The following is a 21,364-nucleotide window of genomic DNA, read 5'->3' as shown; positions in this document are numbered from 1 at the left end:
ATGGATTGTAGAGCTTACCAGCAGTGGCAGGGTTGATGCAGTCAAAAAGGGTCCCTTTCCTTTAATTATTTACTTCCCTATCCGACATTGTCCTGCAAGAGGTAAACATACATTCATTTCAGGGACCCTTTTCTTTTCTGTGAGCCAAGCAACCAGGAGCCAGTCCACTCGAGCATCGTCAGCATTGTGAATGGGGTGAGGGGAGCGTGGCGAATTGATCGGCCGTGGCTGTCGCTGCACGATGTTCAAACCTTCCTGTGTCTCAGTGGAAAACTGACAATATTTTCCCCTCATGTGGTTTTCTTTCTGAGTGTAATGTTGGCCGGAGAGCCGTGTGGCGACGGATCATCATCAGTGTTTTCTGTGTTTGCTGTGAGTGTTGAGAGGGAGCCACAGGCTTTTGTTTGGGTGCTGGTAATGATGCTCAGGTAGGCAGGCCCTTTGCAACAACATCTCCATAAAAACACCTTCACACTGCTAATAAGCTCTAAATTAATCTGTTAACAGGCTAAAGCTCAGGCAGTAAAGCTTAAAATCCTTTCCAGACAATAGAAATGCAAACCTGGTGTCTACGATGGAGCGTAAGGGCCAGGCTAAGAAAGACAAATACAGGAATAAAGTCATAGTGTTATAAAAATAAATTACTAATATTACAAGAATAAAGTCCTAATATTGTGAGAAAAAGTCTTACAGGAATTAAGTCATGCTGTTATGAGAATAAATGTGAAATTATGAAATGTAAAATACCAGAATAAAAAGAAAACAAACTTGTATTACGAGAATAAAGTTGTATGAAATATTTCTCGTACTATTGTGACGTTATTGTGATTAACAATAAAGCCGAAATAACACAAGAATAAAATCATGATGATATGAAACATTATGAAAACTTTTTTCTCGTATTATTACGACTTTATTGTTATCTTGGAACAATAAATCCAAAATAATACAAGAATAAACTCAAAATATCACTAGACTGAAATCGTATTAAAATGAAAAAAAAAGAAGTTTTTTCTTGTAACATTACGACAACGAACCCATAATATTGCTAATATGAAGCCTTAATATCAGGAGGATAAAGTAGTACTTTTATAACTCCTACATGTAAATTACTAAAAAAACTAAACTAATATTTTGCTTGCTGTGAAGTTATGAATGTGTAAACAGTTTAACAGGTGAATAAATACTCTATTTTTACACATCAGCATTAAATCGTTATCCGATTGTGTCTATCGACCTTTGACCTTTAAAACGGTTTTTTCTTTTAATTTTTACTGCGTTTTTACTAATGACTTTATTCTCATAATTAAAAAACAAAAACCTCTTAGTCTGGCCCTAATACTCTGGTGAAAATCACATTATTTAAAGGAAAATAAATATTAAATTACCAGTTTGCTTCTTCACAAGAACTTGTAAGATTTTGCTGTAATTATTTACAAAACTAAAAAAAAAAGCAGCTTGTGGTCATTTTAATGAACTCGATTTAACTTGTGTTGTCAGGAGAAGTGAACTGCGTCCACATTATGCCCTCTTCTCTTCATTTATCAGATTTAGATCGGCCGCTCCCCTCCGTTCCTCCATCACTCCTCTTCAGTACGCTTCATCTTCCTCCCCCCGCTGCCTCCCCAGCGCCTCCCTGCTGGCCGGTAATGCGGCTGGCAAACCAATTCGGCGGTCTCATCTTCGCCCCGCAGACGGGGGAGGCCTCCGCAGGGAGCCGTGCAGAGGAGGCAGCCTTTCTGTCCCAGCCACCGTTAATCATCTTTAGGCTCATCTGATGGCCCTTGCCCCTGGTCTCCGTGTCGGAGCGAACGTGCGCGGATTCGTTCCTAAATGTGCTCATGTTGTCTAAATGGCTCGTAATGTGTAAATGAGATGGAGAGCGGCGAGGTGTCGAACTGACGCTGCCGGTCCTTTGTCTTCGCTGTCGTTCGTTATGAGCTCTTAGGTGAGTGGGAGGACGTGGATTTTACCCACATTCATCACTCTGCCGCACCGCCATAATAGCTCTGGGTTTCTCAGCAGACTTTACCTCTATTTTGTTGGTTTTAATTATTTTTACGTGTTTTTGCTAGTTTTTATGGTAGTAGTTTCAGTTTTTTCAGACTTCTTCTACAAGGTCAATTAATTGTATCATAAATTTAAATAATTTCCATGATGTACCGTTTCTCTATTTTCTCTCTTTTGACCAAAAATGAGAAAACTAAAGTCTTCAGTCTGGTTCTTTGGTCTCAAAGAGACATCATAATTCATTTTATTGGTTTTGTTTGTTTATTTTGGATATTTAAAATCCAGTTCCAGTTTTAAATGTTTATTAGAATTTAAAGTTTAATGATCTTTGACAATATGTTCTAATTCCTCCTTATATTACTTGAAATGGTCCCAAAACAACAATATAATTTGTCGAGATATCGTTTGACAGGAACCCTTAGCAGAAGATACGACCAGCTGACGCTGGTGCTGCCGCCATTTTGCCACCAGGGGCAGTACGGAGCGACGTACTTTGCCGACAGTAATCTGCTTATGTGGGAAAGAAAAAGAAAATATAAATTTCTCATCAGCTCAAAAAACTAAAAAATAGATTCAAACACGGAAACAAAGGATATTATATCTATAATTTCAGTATGTTTTGGTTAGCTTTATAAATGCACAGTATAGTTCCAGTTAGTTCCAGTTTTTCTCAATTAATTACTGTTTTTATTTGTTTCGGTTAATTGTAATAATGTTGCTCTGCAGGGTTAGAATAGTTTGTTTTTTTCATTAGTTTAATTTTGTTATTAAATGAGTTAGTTTAAATTAGTTTTACAGTGTTTGTGCTAGTTATGAATAATATGTTTAGTTTTAGTAAATGTTCACATCCATGCATGAAGCTGATGAATAAAGGGCAGAGATGTCTTGAATATTAAATAATTTGTTTATTTTCTTTGTTGTCTCTCCTGCTGATTGTTTTGTTCTGAAATAAACTTTAACCTTTGGTTTATTTAGCCATAATAACCTTTGCTGCTGTTACATCTACTGTTTGCAAAGTTCAGACTTTCCAAACAGCATAGACTTCAAATTAAATCGTCCATTAAAAATGCATGAAACAAGTTGTGGGTTTTCTATACGTTTTTCATCTAAGAATGAGGATTTTATTCTGCATTCTCTTTAAAATTAATCAGCAGTGATGTCTTTTTACTCACCAGATATTTGGAGTGGCTTTTGCTAACATATTCTCTCTCTGCCTTTTTGTTTGGAAGACCCGAACTCGGAGCCCACATGCCGTGAGGGGACCGAGGGGAAAAGACGGGAAGGAGAGACTTTTCCAACATAATTAACCTTCACTCTCTCCATTTGCAGCGGCGCATGCAGGGACGGCGGGCTGCGCTCGGCTGCGTCGCGGGAGCGTGGAAGACGGAGGACACCTGCTCACCGCGGCGACACGGAAACATGTCCAGCCTTTGGAGATGAAGGAAGGGTAAAAACGGATCTGGATTCTCCAAGCCCCCTAAAAAAACCTTCATTCGTTCTGCCTCACATTTAAAACCCTCGCGTCCAGAGCTGGCTTGCTCAAGGGCGCGTTAAATGAGTGTATTACAGCGAGCACAGATGTTTTACAGTGTGAAATCTGCTGTTTATTTATCAACAGTGCAGACTGAGCGGAAAGCGGGTCCAAAGATGGCGTCATCTACCGTTTCGTTGCTTTCTGTGTTAATATTGTGGATCAAACGTAGGAGTCGACCCGTCACAAAGACAAATTCAATGATAATACTGTTGTTGTGACACGTTTTCACGGTGTTACTCGGCCCCTGGCAGTTGGCGGTTACCATAGCAACCAATAACTGAAAGTTACAGAAGCTCCTCCCCCTTTTTCTGTGGGATCCGAGTTTTCTTTACAAGTGTTATATTTTAGACAGCTTTAATTATACACGGGGTTTTATGTGTAACTGTGTCATGTTTTTATTTTTATGTTTTAACTGTAATCATTAGTCCTGTCAGGAAACCTAATTTTGTTGGATGATAAATTGCTCCAGACTTTGTCGCGATAAGCAATAATGTTGCTGTTTTGAGGATATTTTCAAGTAATAATGCAAGAAAACATTCAAACTTTAAATTCTGACGAACATTTAACACTGCAACTGGACTTTAAATATCCAAAATAAAACACAAAACTAAAATTAATGAAGTCTCTGTAAACAAAGCACCAGATTAAAGACTTTTGTTAGTTTTTTTGTAGAGAGGAAAGATAAAAATCATGCAAATGGAAATTGAGATAATATTAATTGATTTATTGAAACATCTAAACGCAAACATCAAATTATCCAAAAAAATGGATTTTATCTCTTTCTCAGATACTATTAAAGTGAAATGAAGTGTTTTATCCAGCTTATTAATTGCCCCTGCTACACAAACATCTGATTAGAAGAAAAAGGAATTAGTAGAACTTATTAAATTTCCAAGCAATCAACGTTCAAGCAGCAGTTTGTGCTGAATAAATCCACAGTTTCTTAATCTTATCAGAGACGATGCGCTGATGAAAACAGCTAAATGATATTCCCGTTTTATTGCTTCCACTGCTCTCAGATACACATGATGTCATTAAAGGATTATCTGGGGACAGATCTGATGAGTATCGACTCGCCTGGCTGTTTGCTCTGATTTTCCTTGTTTTGGTTCCTGTTTGAAGCTCAAACTCGTGTCCTGTTGCTCTAGCAAATGTGTTTTTAATAAATAAATTGAGATCTGTGCACAGTCACTGACAAGACGTCAGCATTGTGTCATTTTTCAGCTGAAAAATGCAGCTTTTCATGATAGATTTCATCCAGTCTTTTAATGGCGATGTTGCAGGCAAAGTATTTCACAATTCAAGAATTAAAAGAAACAAAAAAAAACAAATGTTTTAACTTGAAAGTGGTGGACGTGTTTGTGCAGGCTGGTCGTACCCGAGGCATTCGCGACGCGCCACAGAGGGACGGTGCGTGCCACGGTTAGCAGCCGCGTTCAGAAACAACAAAGAAGTTCAGTTGGAAAAAGATGGACGAAGGAGAAAATGACAGGAAAACTTTTCATGTTTTCAGATTTTCTTACAGAGGAGAAAAGTGCCGGGGGTGTCCAAACGTTCTGCCATTACACTCCAAAAACACAAAACAGTGTTTTTGGTGCAAATATCTCAGTTCACTAGAAATAAGACAAAACTAACTTACAAGTAGTTTGTCAGCAAGAAATAAGAGCTTGTTTCAGGTTTCAAGTTTCAAGTCAATAGTTCATTAATAGTGATAAAAAGTTCCAGATTATTTCACTTAAAGCAGGACATATTTCCCTTGTTAGAAGTGAAATAATCTGCCAGTGGAACTAGTGTGTTTTCATCAATATGAAGAAATTATTGACTTAATAAGCTCCGATGTGTTGCTGATCAAGTTACTTGTGAGTTAGTTTTATCTTTTTTCAAGTGAACTGAGATATTTGCACCCAAAATACTTAAGATTTTGTGTTTTTGCAGTGAAGGGTCGAAACAGTCGAGCTGAGAAAACTCAATTGCCACAATATTGTGTAAAATGTATTTCTTAGGACATTTGTTTGTTTTTGTCTCTTGAATAATTTCCTAAATAGACAATATTTTAATAAAGCAAAGTGAATCTGTGAATTATTGCTGACAGAAATGTAAGTCAGTTTAAAACGCCAGCTAAATATTCTCCAACATGTTTTGGGTTCATTGTTCTCTTTCACGTTGGGCAGAAACGTTGTTGATGAAGGAAAATACTTTAGTCTCGTATCTGAAAACAAAAACGGTTTAATTAGATTTTAGTTGTAGAAATCCTTCCCTGTGTTTGTGAGGCCGAACAAAATGATGCAGAGCGCCCAAGCGGCCGCCGGCGCCACCCTTTGGACATCCTGAGCAGCGCGTGTTGTGACATGCAGCTGCCATCAGCCAGGTGTCGGCGGATCGGGGCGGCGGGACGGATACGTGCTAACAAGCCCAGGTGAGCGCGGCGCTTCACCGCCTGACGCGCTAATGAATGCAGCGGCTCGACAAACCGCCGTCATCGTTAATGTATGCGGCCTGATTTCACCGCGCAAAGGTGAGGCGGCAAGGGCAGGTAAACAACACGCTGCAGCTGGAAGCCTGGGGTGTGTTTTCATGTGTGTGTGTGTGTGTGTTTCTCTGGTCTCTAAACTTTAACTTGACACCAGCCAGATGTCCCCAAGTACCTTTTTAATTTCTTATTAACTAACAGATGTTAAGTGTTAGAAAAAGTTTGAAAGCAGCTGAGAGTTAAACTGACTTACTGCCACTTTGTTGCTTCTGCTGTGTAATATTTTAAAGTAATCCTAATCAATAATATTTTAAAGTAATCCTAATCAATAATATTTTAAAGTAATCCTAATCAATAATATTTTAAAGTAATCCTAATCAATAATATTTTAAAGTAATCCTAATCAATAATATTTTAAAGTAATCCTAATCAATAGTTCTCCAGGGTTTTGGAAGGTTTTCAAAGTTTTAATTTGACTCTGAGATTATAGATTTCTGTTATTTTTGACATTTTTTGCTTAAGTCATTTAACAAAAACACGCAATGCTTTTCATTCCTGGTAAAGATCAGGAGATTTTTTTATATTGCCTTCTGAAAAACTTATCCAGAAGGTAAAAACATAAAAATATAATATAAGAAAATCGGTGGTGCAACTATTATCAATTTCCCAGAAAGACTGAAAAGGGAACGTTTATTTATAAAATATCCTGGGGTCTCCTGAAGATGAGAAAGACAAGAGAACATCCATTCCATGTATTGCAGGTTTGTTGATCTGTATAAATCAGGAACTAATTGTGTGAAAATACAGTTGACAATAAAAAGGCTACAAATCTTTTTTATCTTTTTATTTTGTTTTTCTGATTTGGTGATTAATTTAACTCTTTCAGTTACTTCAACAAGATGTCGAGCAGTTTAACTATTTCAACTGTTAAAATTACTCCATCACTTAAGTAAATCTGAAAGAGTTCATTTAACACCAATTCTGAGAAGAAACTGTCAAATGTGTCCTTTGTTTAAAGCAAACTATTAATATTTATAAATTATTTCATAAAGACCATTTAAGCACATTTTAATAGTTTTAATCACCTTTTCTCTTGCCAGTGTAGATATTATTTTCATCTACTGTCCGGATCGCACATTAGCAAATATGCAAATTAGGCGATGACATCATCTTGCATCTTTTAGGGGAGCCAGTAGCTACTTTTCTTGCTGAGGATTCAGCGGCAGTGCAATAAAATGTCTACTTATCTAAACTTACTCACATCTCCAGTCAGATGAGTTCAACTAACTCGGACAAAGGAGAGAAGTTCATTTTGCCGCTGTGCTCAGTGAGGAAGATTTAGGGAGATATGAATCTCCCCAGAGTGGCAACAACGGGCGCCAATAAGTGCAGACAGCACTGTGTAAATCATAAAAGTTCAAATATAAAGAGAAAAAAAAAACAAGTTTTGTGTCTGCATGGCTTTTTCCTCCCTGCTTGTTCGGATTTTCTCGATTTAATGAGGACACGGCGTACGCGTGCAGCCCAGTTATGCCAAAACATTTGGCATATGGCTCACTGGAAATCATCTCGTTGATGCAAAAATATTATTTCATGCCTCAAACTTGTTACCTTTGGCACGTTTCAGAGCTGAACACGTAAAAAACAAAATGTGTCTTTGCAACAGCCTGCCCTGAGACGAAATTTAAAACATGCTTCTTTGCTTCTGTAAGTTTCAGGTTAAGTGTAGACACAACACCTGGCTGTCTATCCCTGAGGTTTGGGAGATTTTATTTTTTTTAAGTTGAATGATTCATTGGTCAGAGTTGAGGCTTAACAAACAGCAAATCCAGTCCTTAATGCATTACAATACAAAGACTTTAGTGAAAATAAGGGGAAATTCAGTGTGCAAGTAAAACACCTTGAAATGCCTCTAGAAAGCCTGAAGAACTGTTGGTCTAGACAACTTTAAAAGACACAAAAAGAAAAGTTGGACTGCTTGGAAGCAAAATATTAGGGAGCATGATGAAAAATGTAGAACCTGAAAACCTAAAACAGTCTGAATCGAGCCTAAATCAAATACATTAGAGTAAAGTTAGGTGTCATTTGGAGTCCTGCTGCACTCACCTGTCTCTGCTCCGTCGGGAAGGGAAAGCAGCGTTGCAGCCAGCCACTGTGCACACATGCATCTCTTTCAGGTGCACATTCTTGTAGTGCAGTTTCATGCTATAGGAGCTCTTGAAGCTCTTCTTACAGACGTAGCAGATCTTGGGGTCAGGGCTGGAGCATGGGTCTCCTTCGGGGGACTGAGACGTGGGGAATTTGGGTGGACTAGCGCCGTACCCCATGGAGGAAATGAAGCTCTCGTGCAGAGCGGCCATGCTAGCGGCGGCGGCCGCTGCTGCCGCCATTCCCCCGTTGTAGAGGCCATACTGACTCATGCAAAACATGTCATAAGTCGGATCGTTGAGCTCTTCTTTGATCTTGATCGGAGGCCCATGAGGAGACGGTGAGGAATGACCATTTCCCTCGATGTCTTTTCTCAAGTGTTCGTCCTCGTGGGCCTCGTTTTCATGCTCCTTGTCCAGCCCTCTTCCTCCCCTGCCGTGCTTTTGATGTTCCTCTCCGTCCATCAGGTCATCGCGGTAGAACATCTTGGAGTCTGAGGTTTCAGACTCGTTTTCAAAGTCTCTCTCGTGGTCCTGATCTTCTGAGGTAAAGCTGTCCATACAGCGCAGCTCTGAAGCGCCGCCTCTGCTGTCGCTGCCAGTCCCTTCCCTACATTCGTCCTCACTTTGCCTCATCATCCCCCTCAGGGCCAGACCAGGACTCATCTCGTCCTGGGAGGGCGACTGCTGGCCACTGCCGCCGCTGTGGTGGCCAGTGCCACTTGCACCATTGTTGTTGCTGTTGCAGTTGCCGTTGATTTTAATATTGTTGTGAAGAAGACTTGCCTGGTGATTATGGTGGATTGTGTCGTCGTCGTCCTCATCTTTGTCTTCAAAGTCGTCTGCCACGTCAATCACTTCCTTCTCAATCTTAACTGGCATGCTCGATTTACGAGGTTTCTTTTTGGGTGTGGGGTCACTGCTTGTGGTGAGGTCCTGACTGCCACCAGTGGACAGCCGGTGGGACATTGGACTTGCCTCTGACACGTGAACATTGTTGTGCGAGACAACAGCAGCCAGGATCTGCTGCTGCTGGTCCATCAGGGTGGTACTGTTGGTAGTGGTCGGGATAATGGGGCTGGTTGGCAGTGACACTGGAGGGCTGACGAGGTCTGCTGGAGACACGAGTGTTCGGTAGAATGGGGGCACTGGTTGGACTGGCTGCACTGATTTCAGTGAAGGGAACACCAGGGGACTCTGCAGCGGGGACTGAAGCATCGGGTCTACTGGGGGAGTCGTAAAACCCAGTGGTGGCCTTCCAGGGCTGGTGAGCGTGAAGCCGCTCTTGCTGCTCGAGATGACAGGTGTACCTGTGGTGGAATTGGCACGGATAAGGTCCTTGTCGCGGTTGTTGCGCAGCATGGGCATGTGCAACCTTGGGTTGGGATTGGCACTGTGGCGGTTGCGGCTGCGCAGGGAGCTGAAGACCATGTTGCATCCCTCGATGGTGCAACGGTGTTTAATCTTCAAGTGTACGGCATTATAGTGTATCTTAAGTGTGCCTTTGTCGTAAAAGGTCTTTCCACACGCGTTGCAGCACACACGACCCTTGCGTGAGGTGGCTCCCATGCGGCGTATGCGATGCATCTTGGAGGAGAACGAAGGATGGCTGATGGACTTCGAAGGCTCATCCTTGATGAAGTGGTGATGCACCTGATGGTCGCCCAGACTGTTGTGTTGCTGAGACTGGCTTTGGGTCTGCTGTTGGCCCTGCTGCGGTTGCTGCTGCTGCTGAAGGGACGACTGCTGCTGAGCTTGCTGGGTGGACGGGGTCGGGGAGATGGGCGATGCACAGTTGTTGGGTTCTGTCTTGGGTTCAGTGCTGTTGATGGGTCCCAGTACTCCGCGACTTGGGCTCTGACCTGTGCGGAAGGGCGATAGGGACACCTCTGACTCGCTGGTCTCCACCTGCTCTCCTTGGTTTGGGAGGCTGGGCTCCCGAAGCCGAAGGGCAGACTGCTCCATTGGGAGGCCATTAGGGGGCAAGCCGAGCATGGGGGCAGAGACCGGGTTGATATACTGGAACGGTAAGAGGAAGGCTAAGCTGTTGGGGATATTCTCAAAGTGATGAATGCTGGAGGGGCTACTGTTCTCCAGATGTGTCAAGAGCCCCGGGCTGCGGGTTCTGTTATTACTTTCGATGAACGTCCTAATCCCAGAGTCTGTCTTTGACGAGGGAACTGTGACCGCCTGACCTTCTTTCTCCTGAATAGCCATCAGCTCCACGATGGACTTGGTTTCACCAAAGCGCAGAAACTGCTGCAGGGTGATGATCTCTTCTTCACGGGACATGATGGTCCAGCGGTCCAAAACCTTGCCTGCAGCATCCTGAATGTCCCAGAAGAGACGAGAGAGACAAGAGAGAAGATACAGACTGTTATTGATTGCGAATAATTAGTCTGGTCAAAGGAAGATACAGAGCAAGGGGTAAGGTGGGTTTTTCCATTCATGATACCCAGAGGTCCCCTGGAGCGACACCTGATACGCCTCATCAAAGGTCTACCCCTCAACAATCTCTCTTATTCTTGTGCTGATCAGTCCTGCAGATTGGCAAAGTGAATCCAAAGGTCCACCATTTTTAATCTGATTTTAAAAATATCAGGAATTCAGGAGAAACTGCACAAAGAGGACAAAATTGAGTTGCAACAGGACTTTTGTTTTCCAAATATAATGGACTAGGAGATGGAAAAAAGGGAGGAAGGTAGAAAAAAGAGAGAAAGAAGAAAGGAGGGAACACAACAGAACAGCCTAGAAGTCTGAAACCAAGGAACAACACATGAAGAAAAAACGTAGTAACATGTTAATACAGGATGTATTTAATGGTAAATGCAACTCAACGTGTCGTTTATCTGAGAAACACCTGAATCCAGACAACAAAAACAGAAATATTACCATAAACCAATAAACCAGGAAATGTTTGTTAGGAAGGACCTGCTGAGGGAAGGTTTTAACTTCATGATGACTTCAGATTTAATTGCTTTCATAATTTGAGAATATAATGGTTTTGATGGTAAAAATAACACTTTGTAGATATATCCGCAAACATTTCAGCTGGTCTTAACGGTTGTTTAATAGTGATGACAATATAGAAAATGTGTTTTTGGAGATTTATGGTCACATTTAGTTAACCTTTGAGTGCCTGCTGGTCATTTTGACACTTTACCATTTGTTGTCTTTCCAGTTTTGGGTGTTTTGTACCCATTTTTTTAAATTTATAAAACAGTAGAACATGCTTTCCTTGACACCTGATGCTTTAATGCTGTTTTCTCCAATCCGCTCATTAACTTCTATAAGGAAATGTGAATAAATATGAGTATATTAGGTTTGGTCAGGAGCTCTAATCTGTCATCATTTAAGAGACAGCAAACCAAATTAAATAGGAGCAGTGCCATAAAAACGTTTGGGTAAAATTAGGGGACCATCGATTGCAGTTTTCGGTCCAATCACCGATTAATGATCTTTAAAGAAGCCTGACCTGCTGATTTTGACTTCTTTTGTCTGACGTGTTGATAAATATAGGAAGAAAGTTGCTGAGTTGGTAACAATGGGGTGACTATTAACTGCAAACGTTCAGACCTGACCTGGTGGGTCGGTCCGTCAGGCAAACTGCAGAGCAGAAGAGGACAGTGGCTGATTTTTAGATCTTTGCTGTTAATCTCAGGGGATTCGATCTGCTTCACATGTAAGTATCGGCCAATCACCGATCTTAAGGAAATCACCGCCAATCAATCGGCTGGCCAATAAATCGATGCGTGTCTAGTAAAACTCAATAAGTACATTTTATTATAAATGAAATTTGAGCATTTTTATAACAATACGTCTTGTTTAACTACAATAAAAATAAAGTTTTGATTAACTGTTGCTCAATATTAAAATATCTGCTGTTGAGACTTGGGTAATGATCCAAGTAAAGCATTAACTTAGCTTGGAGTTTTTGCAATAAGCAGATTGAAAAAGAAAGGTAGCGCCCCTGCAGACGGGCTCACCATCAAGCATAAACAGATGATGATGAGACTTAGTTTAGGCAAAGACTATTCTGATAGTTTTTCCTCTTCTGGGGCCCCATATCTTCACCTGTTTCAGATTGCTGCTGGCGAATGAGTTCACAAACCGAGCAACACGCTGCAGCTGATGATAATATTCAGAGTTGGAGTATTTATGTGAGCAAAATGGAAATGTACAGTGTAAACAGTGCGGCTCACACACTGCAGGCCCTCAGGGGAGCAGCAGCGGGTGACATCAGGGGAGCAGCGCCAAGCGATGACAATTAGTCATGCTGAAATGGTAGCATTTCTTACGCGCTCCTTGCTGCTGGCATCTATAAAAGATAAATGGCGACTGTGGTGCGCAGAAAGCTGTAAAAACCAACATCACAAAAGCACAAAGGGCCTGTAAGGAGAAAACAGAAGATAAATGTTTAAAGAGAGACAGCGGGGAAAAGAAAGAGAGAGGGAGAAATACTACGGGAGACACACAGAGGAAGAAAACAGAGAAAAAGAAATAAAAGTGTGAGTGGTTTCATATCATGCCCTTAGATATACCAGAGAAATAGATTCTTCTGAGACGAAACATCAATAGTCACTGGGGTATTTGTTGTTAAATATACATTAAAAAACATTTTACACTTTCATTCTGTGTGCGCTCTGGAGTTTTAGCCTGGAGGTACGACTTTAAATTCTAGCCTGGACACTATTATTTCATACTGCATGGCCATGCGGGCATTAGCACTTCCATTTGATTTAATTGAAACAAAATAATGAAAGTAAATTAGAAAGTGAATCTGTGAATAGTTCCACCGTCTGAAAACTGTTCTTAAGAAATCTGGATTCTAAGAAGAGCAGCAGTCTGGGTTTTACACTTCAGGGAAACAAAAACTGGCTCTTTTTTTTACACTTTTCAAACACACAGAGGTCGCCTGGTTATTTACATTTAATATATTTTTAAGGTGAAATTTAGGAAATTTTCACCTTAAAAATGAAAACAACGTCACGAATGTTAAGTGATGTCGCCTTGGGAAAGTATTCACACCCATTAAACTTTTTCACACTGTCACGACACAACCGCAAACTTTTTCCTTTTACATGGATTTTATGTGACGACACGTATATAAAGGAGCTCACAGCAGCGAAGTGGAAGGAAAAACTTAAAAGATTTTCAAAATGCATTAATTTTACAGTGAAGCTGCGACTGGAAGGCGCTCTTCGTTTCTGAAAACAAAGAGTGCCGTTTACCAACGTATTAAAACTCAGCCTTTACTCTGACGCCTCAAAATGAAATAAAGTGCAGCTGATATGACTGTGGCTGCATGATCAATGTTTGACAGAAGAGTGAGAAATCAAAAAATTATCATGTGTTAGGATGGTCTAGTCAAAGCCCGACTAGAGTTTCAAGATGCTCTCCATCCAGTCTGATGGACTGGATGAAACTTTTCAGTGGAGTGGAAGGCGACTGCACTTAAAAACTTCAGGGGTTATAAATACTTTGGCAAGGCATTATAAAAATATGCAAAAAGAGTTTAGAGTTGATTAGTTCAGATTAAAACGATGTCCGTAAGAATAACATTTCCAACTGGCAGGAAAAAGACATTTTATTTTGTCTTCAAAGAGTCCAGAGGCGTTGGAGTGAATCGGAAAGCAGAGAGCCACTGTTCAGCGGTCGCTGGATTTTGGGGAAGCAGCCAGAGGTCCAGACGGAGCCACATCATGAACGCTCCAAAGGTCAACAGAAGTTCAGAAATAAAAGAATTATCTGCAGGAAGACACGAGCTGTCCGTCCTGCAGGAGCTTCTGATGATGAAGACGCGACGCTAATGTCCAGCGATGCCCAAAGGGAGGTCCAGGGGCCGTTTGAGGCCCCTGGGATGACCGAGTGTGGCCCCTGATTTCAGTTCCAGAATAATCTAAATTTCCTGTTTGATGCAGATGGAGAGTTTGTTTTGTTAAATGGGGATAAATGATCTCAGACAAATTAAATCTCCTTACAACAGAAAACATTTCTAACTATTTATCTTTAAATGATCAAACTTCGTTATTGCTGCAAGGATCCGGTGACTTTTACTCAAAAAATCTGCTTTCAATCAACTCATTAAACTTGACTTAATACAGCAACTGTTTTCAAAGACACAATGAGCCAAATCCTGATTTTATTGCTTAGAATTGAATAAATTTTGTTCTACTTTTTTCCAATCGATACCTAGAAAATTTGCAAACTTTCTTTTAATGAGCAAAACTTAATTTAGGATTTAAATCTATAATAATTTACATATTTTTTCCCCAACAAAAACCTGACTGCTCCATTTATTCAATGAAGCAGTGCAAGCTCAGTTTATTGTGGAGGAAGAAAAGGAAAATGTTTTTTTTTTCCCTTTGAAGTCTTTTTGACAAAAAGTTTGGACACCCCGGATGTTCGGCGTGTTGACACATTCGCAGACAAACGCTCATAATCTTTACTACTATAAGTCTTGCAGCTGCACTCCCCTGCATTAGCTCTGCGCTGCAGCGAGAGAAACAAATACGCCATTAGAAGCACTTTTACAAGTAGGCACTCATCTTCCAATTAGCTTAATGTGGCCCTCTTCCCTCTCTATTTTCCAGCCGTGCCCCACCTCTTCTTGTACGCTCCCTTCAGTAAAATCTCATTAATCCACCCCTCCCCCCCTCCCCTAGTGCTATGACATATTAGTCTGTCATTATGCATCCCAGAGTCCTTTAAACAATGCAGCTAAACCTTTTGTTTGCCAGGTTAATGACTATTAGCCAATAATTACAGCAGAGAGACGGCGGGGTACCCCCACTTTATCTGCTCCACAGCCTCAGATGTTGGTTTATTTCATCCGCCTGCCTCCCTGAATTAATCTGGCTCACAAGCGTGTTTATTCGTCTTCTCGCTGCTGCGTCGCCAATGCTGGATGTTGTGCAAAAATGTCTTAACGTAGCCCGCTAACCCGGGGCTGGGTTAGCGCTCCCGGTTGCAACATGTCAACCAATTATGCAATTAGCAGATTATGCAATTTGTTGCATGTTTCCTTGTGAGCTAAAAAGTAAACTGGGAGATCTCTGAACTGGTTGGAATGAAGAGGATCCGTTCTCACAATGGCAAAGTGAACCATGGGAACCGCATTGATCCACCAATCACCTTGCGGTGAATGTGATCTCCTCTGAGCCTCCAGGGAATCCCCATTGATCTCCAGTCCTACTCTCAGATCCAGTTGCTTAAAAAAAAGAAAACATACTCTATTCCTGTGTTTATCACTTCAAGGGAGGTTAAGCAGAAGTTCCTTGTGATCTGAGAAGGTCCTGAACCTTGACGCTTTTTATTCCGTTCTCCGCCGCTCCGCTGCGGACCGCGATGAATAATGCAGAGGATCTAGTGACGAGGGGGGCCCCATCGGGGATCGGTTCACGCAAAGCCCACTGCCTGGAGCCATCACATCAGAGGCCAGCCGCTCCAAAGGCACAAACTGGCTCCCCCTTCGCCTCCCCAGTGGCTGGTCAAAGGTCATCTGTGAACAACCATCTCTGCTGCTTCCCCTGTGATGGCGCACAGGAAAATCTCCAGCTACACGAGGACGTGGGCGGACGACATTCGGAGGAATCATAAAGGCTGAAATTTACCCGTTGTGATCTCGGGTTATTTCTCTTTTAAGCTCCGTTCGTCAGAAGAGATTATTCTGCAGTGGAGCCGAAAATAAACGTTTGTTCAAGCTGCTGTAGGCCAATTAATTTCATCCTCATTGGCACTTTTTTAACCTTAATCTGCATTGATCAAAAGCTTTACATAACAACGGACGGACAGACAGACTTTTGGCAAACATAACTTGCACTTCGAGTTTTGTCTATATATTTTCCCCCCAATCAGCCAGATTTGATGTAAAAGTCAAAGTTTGCCTTGGTCATCAGTTCTCAGGTTCTCCAAACATCTCTTAAAGGGCCGGTATGTATTTTACAGAGTCATAGTGCCATGTTACAGCACAATTAAGAAAATATGTTAGCTTCAGTTGTTATGAAAATACCATATGGATCAAAAACAACTTAAGAGAAATATGAGCTTGGTGGAAATGGGCAGAGTTTTGAGCCAGTTTTCTTTAGACTTTATTTTTACTCATTTTTATTTTCTAATTTGTTTTAATGTGTCCAAAGCCCCTGAATCAACGTTGGTTAGCAGATATTTGCGCACAACTTATTTTAAATTATGTAATTAGACAATATTTATAGGTGAAAATAAATGGAAAGTACAAAATATAAACCAGCTACAACAAATGGATTTTTTCCTTCCACTCAATTTCCCAGTGGTATCCCTACATAAAGCACTATGTGAGCAGCCCACTTCTTTGTCAAAGTCAAATTAGCATCAACAAACTCTAAGCTTGCTCATAACATAATAGCAGAAACTCAGTTTTAGGTTTGTTAGTTGTAAGCCATCAAAAATAAACACTCTGAGAAACGACTCTCTAAATTAATTCCATGTTTTGAAGTGAGTTATTTAGTTTATTATAGTTGATGTTCAAGTTAAAGCCAGTCGTAGTCGGTTTCCTTGGAAAATGTAACAAGATAAAAGTGGTTGTTTAAATCTTTCGCAGAGTTCAATCATTTGTTTCTCCAAAAACGTGAAGAATTCAGAGAAACGGTGGCATGAGTTTCAGCGGGCAGACACGACGCCTCTCCACAAATAAGCTTCAAGGTCTTCTCGGCCTCAACGAGTAGCGCTTTGGTGGGAAACGAGATCCTCAGGAACTGAAAGGTTACATAATATCTTCTGTAAACTTTTTGCTCAAATTCTGGTTTCCACGTGAAAACAGAAGCGATGTGGAAACGGAGATGATTGAATAAGCGGCAGCTGATGAGACGCCATTCGGAGGCGGCTCTTATCTAATCAGGAACCATCGGAAAGGGCCGACTTCATCACAGAGGACAGGCGGCTGCAGGATAAGTGGATGTGAGGAGGCCATTCACTTGTGCTGCAGCAGACGCAGCCAACAGGCCACAGGACACCCGGCTTCACCTCTCTGCCTGATTTGAGGCATGGCTTCGGTTAAAAATTCATGACCGTGTGTTAGCTGTTGCTAAGGGCACGCTAATCGACTGGAGTGAGATTTATAGTGCAGTTGCTGCACTAGATGGAAAGGGAGGGGGTCAGGGGTCATTATGCTGCAGAAGACGGTACGGCAGGCCAGCTTAACATAAAATCAGTTCAGTCTGACTAATTGCATTCTACGCTGCAAAAACACAAAATCTTACCAAACAATTTTGGTCTAGTTTCTTTGTTCAAGACACCGAACTGATTTAGAGACTCTTGACTACTCAGATTTACACTTAATATTAATGCTAATTGAGATATCTTTAATTGGAAATGACTAGTCAAAACATTAAAAAATATTACTTTATGACGAATCATAATTTAATTCTTAATATTTGAAATCTTAAATGTAATTTACCCTGGCCAGGATGTAACTGCAGATATCTGCAGTAACATGTCTGGTCATAAAGCAGAGTTTGCTGAATCAGATTTTGTGGTAAAACGGCCTGCCGTACAGACGGGTGAGTCAGAACCTGGCACACGCCGGGTTCCAGGTGGCCTTTCCTAAACCGTTTCCATCTCTTTTTCCACTGTCTTGTCTTTTATTATCTGTTTTTGAAAACAAAGCTGTCATTTTACGTCTCCTCTGCTCTGATTCATCCGACTCTCCCGACTTCAAACCGCCGTCGTCATCGGCGCATAATGTCGAAAAGATGTCCCCCGGCTCCTTCAGAAAGAGGACGGGACGGTCGTTTGGCCCCCCGCCCGGCGAAAGGTGCAGCACATGGAAGCCATTTCAGGCCCGGCGCGCTCTCCCAGGTCCGGCAGCGTTTACAGCAAACTAAAACCAACAGAATCAGCTGAGATGGATAAAACACGTTTGTTAGCTGAAATATATAAAAACTGTAACTAATGGGGGAAAACAAACTAACTGGACCTACAAGGCACACTTAAAAACTTAACTAAAACATCCTGAAATCATAGATTTAGTCATGTTTTATTGCTAATGGATCTTTTCATTATCCTTTTGAACTGAAGTGTGTCACGATACATTTTGCTGGACAATAAATTGTCCCAGAAGTTATCGTGATAAAACGATAATCTTTTTGTTTTGATGCCATAATAATACAAGAACACATTCTCAAAGATGAATAAACTTTCAATTCTAGATAACATTTAATGCTGGAACTGGAATACATTTTAAATATCCAAAATAAACAAAACAACAGAAACAGATAAAATGAATTAATCATTCTGCTTTGACAGGGAAAACAGGCGAAAGTGGCAGGTCGTGCAAACTAACTAAGTTCTACTGGATGTTGAATTCTTGCAGCATTTTTGTTTTTTTTTGTTTATTCTTTTGGATAATTTAATATGTTCCAGTTCCAGAGTTAAACGTCCTTTAAAGTTTTTTTTGTCTTTGAAAAGCGTACCTATTATTATAATAGATCAAAACGGTCTCAAAATGACAATATTATCGTTAATTTATCATTTCTGGGACAATTTATCGTCCAACAGCATTTGTTATCATGATAGGCCTAAATAACACAAAACTAACTTCCAAGTAACTTTTCAGCAGGAAACAGGAGCTTGTTTCACGGCATTAACTCCTTAATATTGATGAACAAGTTTCACATCAAATTATTTCACCTATGACATTTTTATATTATACAGTGAAACAAAGTGAAACTAGCATTTTTCATCAATACTGATGAATAATGTAAGTTTTGTCTTATTTTATGTGAACTGAGATATTTGCAAAGTAAACCAAAATTACTTGGTAAGATTTTGTTATTTTTCAGTGTGAAGCTTTGAAACATGCAGAATCTGATACAGAGCTTAATTAGACCTTAGCTCTAGTTTCTGGGTCAAATAGTGACAGGTCTAATAACTAGTAAAAGCAGCAAGCGCACTCTAAAAACCAACTGAATGAGACAAATGAAAAACCCAGATCTGTTATAACCCTGATTCTGAGTGCTGAAGCACCGTAACCGAGGTGAAAGCTCAGCAGATCCAGCACGGAGCCAGAGGGAACGCCTCGGAGAACGCGACTGTCTGATGCTTCCCGTTAACCGCGGCTGCAGCAGCGGCTGCAGCAGCGGCTGCAGCAGCGGCTGCAGCAGGGGCCTCTACGTTCGCTCCAGGGCCAACGGAGAGCAGTGAGGCGGCGGAGGAGCGGAGAAACGCTCCCCTCTCCCGCTTACATCACGTCTCCTTTGTCTTGATTACCATGTTGGCAGGCGAGCCGCACAGAGCAGCATATGCTCACAGTTTGCTCCTTTAGCCACATTAAAGTTCGGTTCCTGGCGTTCCTCTATCGAAACTTCCACCTCCAGGAAGCGGAGGGGAGCGTTTGGAAAGCCGTGCTGCGTTGGTGCCACAGCAGCAGAGGTGTGTGTAAGCTGCAACGCGCCGCATTAGCAGCGCAGGAAGAGAAAGAATAAGCTAATGGACTCTTTATTTAATGTGATCAGAGCCATTATTGACAGGCTGCCAGGAAGACGCAGGACCATTAACTCAAGTCTGGGTGTGTGTGAGAGAGAGAGTGTGTGTGCTGCTATCTGCTACCTTTCCTCCAGTCCTTTCCCTACAATGTTTCACTGCCAAACTGGTTCCAACTCAGAACCAGTTTAAGCTTCAGACTGGAACAAAACGGGATGAAAACGTCTGAGAAACGAGTTTTAAATCAAAACGTTCCATCCATCCATTTATTCATTCATCCATCCATCGATCTATATGTCCATCCATCCATCGGTTCTATACAGTATAAATCCTTTTATCTGCAGAAATATCTGTCATAAATTCAGGCCATGATTTTTGTTTTTTTATATTTACTGTCAAACTTGGAGTGAATCCTTGGAACCTTGATTCCAGAAATTTGGCCAATTATGAGATGAAAGTTATTTAAACTCTGTAAACCAGAGGTCTGTGATTCATCCCGACGGTTTTCCCACAGCACCAGAACCCGGAGCGTCTTCATAACGAGCCACTTTGTACCGCTGCCAATGTGACGTAAGGATGCGTGAATCAACACACCGAAGGTTTGCGCTGCAGATAACCACAGAACAACTCTAGAACTTTATCTGTTTTCATAAACATTTTACAAATGGCTTCTCCAGAAGAGCTGCAGGTGGATGCAGTAAAATCACTGAAGGTTTTCACAGAGAGGAAGATCCACATCCGTCACCGGGCCGGTCGCTGCTGCTGCATTTCGCTTCATTTTATTTGTCTCATTCAATAAGTTTGAATTAGTTTTTACAGTGTTTTTCCAAGTTGTTTTGGTTAATTTTTAGGTGCAGAATTCAAGAAAATGAAAGTTTTGTGACTATGCTTGGATTGGGTCATGAATACTGAACAGAAGATAAACTTTTCAACAAACAGATTAATAAAAACAAAAGTGAAGGATAATATATCTATAATTTTAGTGCTTTAGTTAGTTTTCTAAGGGTACAATATATTTCCAGTTAGTTTTCGTTTTTCCCGATTAATTCTGCGTTTTTATTTATTTCAGTGAAGGAAAATGTTTTCTCGGTTTCAGTTGTCGTTGCTGTGTTAGCTTTAGTTAGCTGTAATAGCCTGCTGTATGCACACCGGGTCTCCTGGGCCATCATGGGTCACGGTTCCGGGTCGCCGGGTCTGAATCCTGTCACGTTTTCCAGAGTGGTGATAACTTTCAGAAAAATAAACATCTGCTGCCTCTCCACGCAGACAAGACGAGCCTAAAACCAACCTGGAAAAGTTCGACATGTTCTGAACGTGGGATCGCGTTTCACGTTTTCCCAAAGATCAGAGACCTGCGGAGGAAGAGAGGAGCAACGTCTGGAGAAAAAGGTGAGCAGACGGGGTCATTTGGGGTCGCCGAGGTCCTGCAGGGCCAGCAGATGTTTGATCCAAACCCAGAACATCTGGCCCTCCACACACTGAATCTGTTTCACTCAGCTTCTCTTTGGATTTTCATTGTTCCTCACGGTCCACTAAAGTCTGCGCCTCTACTTCCAGAGAGAAAAATCCATTCATCATTATCGTTACTCATCACGTCAGTAAAGTCGCTCCTCTTATGTGCTGCATGCAGCAGATATGTTTAGATTTATAAAGAGCTGTGCAAACACAATCAGAGCAAGGTTATAATATTTAAATAAAACTAAAAAATTAACAAAAACTGAAACTGAGAAAACATTTCCATTAACT

The 21,364-nt window shown here is 41.2% G+C and overlaps 1 protein-coding gene across 1 annotated transcript in view; it reads right to left on the bottom strand.

Moving 5' to 3' along the window:
- The window catches only part of bnc2 (basonuclin zinc finger protein 2), a 227,118-nt gene that overhangs the window by 8,754 nt on the left and 197,000 nt on the right, over positions 1 to 21,364 (bottom strand). Inside the window, exon 5 of the mRNA XM_088006490.1 lies at positions 8,121 to 10,489. Within this exon, the coding sequence (XP_087862616.1) occupies positions 8,121 to 10,489 (2,369 nt within the window). The remainder of the gene's footprint in view (positions 1 to 8,120; positions 10,490 to 21,364) is intronic.

The sequence above is a fragment of the Poecilia mexicana genome, unplaced genomic scaffold (assembly GCF_051168715.1).
Source record: "Poecilia mexicana isolate PSO_F unplaced genomic scaffold, ASM5116871v1 scaffold_1, whole genome shotgun sequence".
Lineage (NCBI taxonomy): Eukaryota > Metazoa > Chordata > Actinopteri > Cyprinodontiformes > Poeciliidae > Poecilia > Poecilia mexicana.
This window is presented reverse-complemented; position numbering and strand designations above follow the sequence as displayed.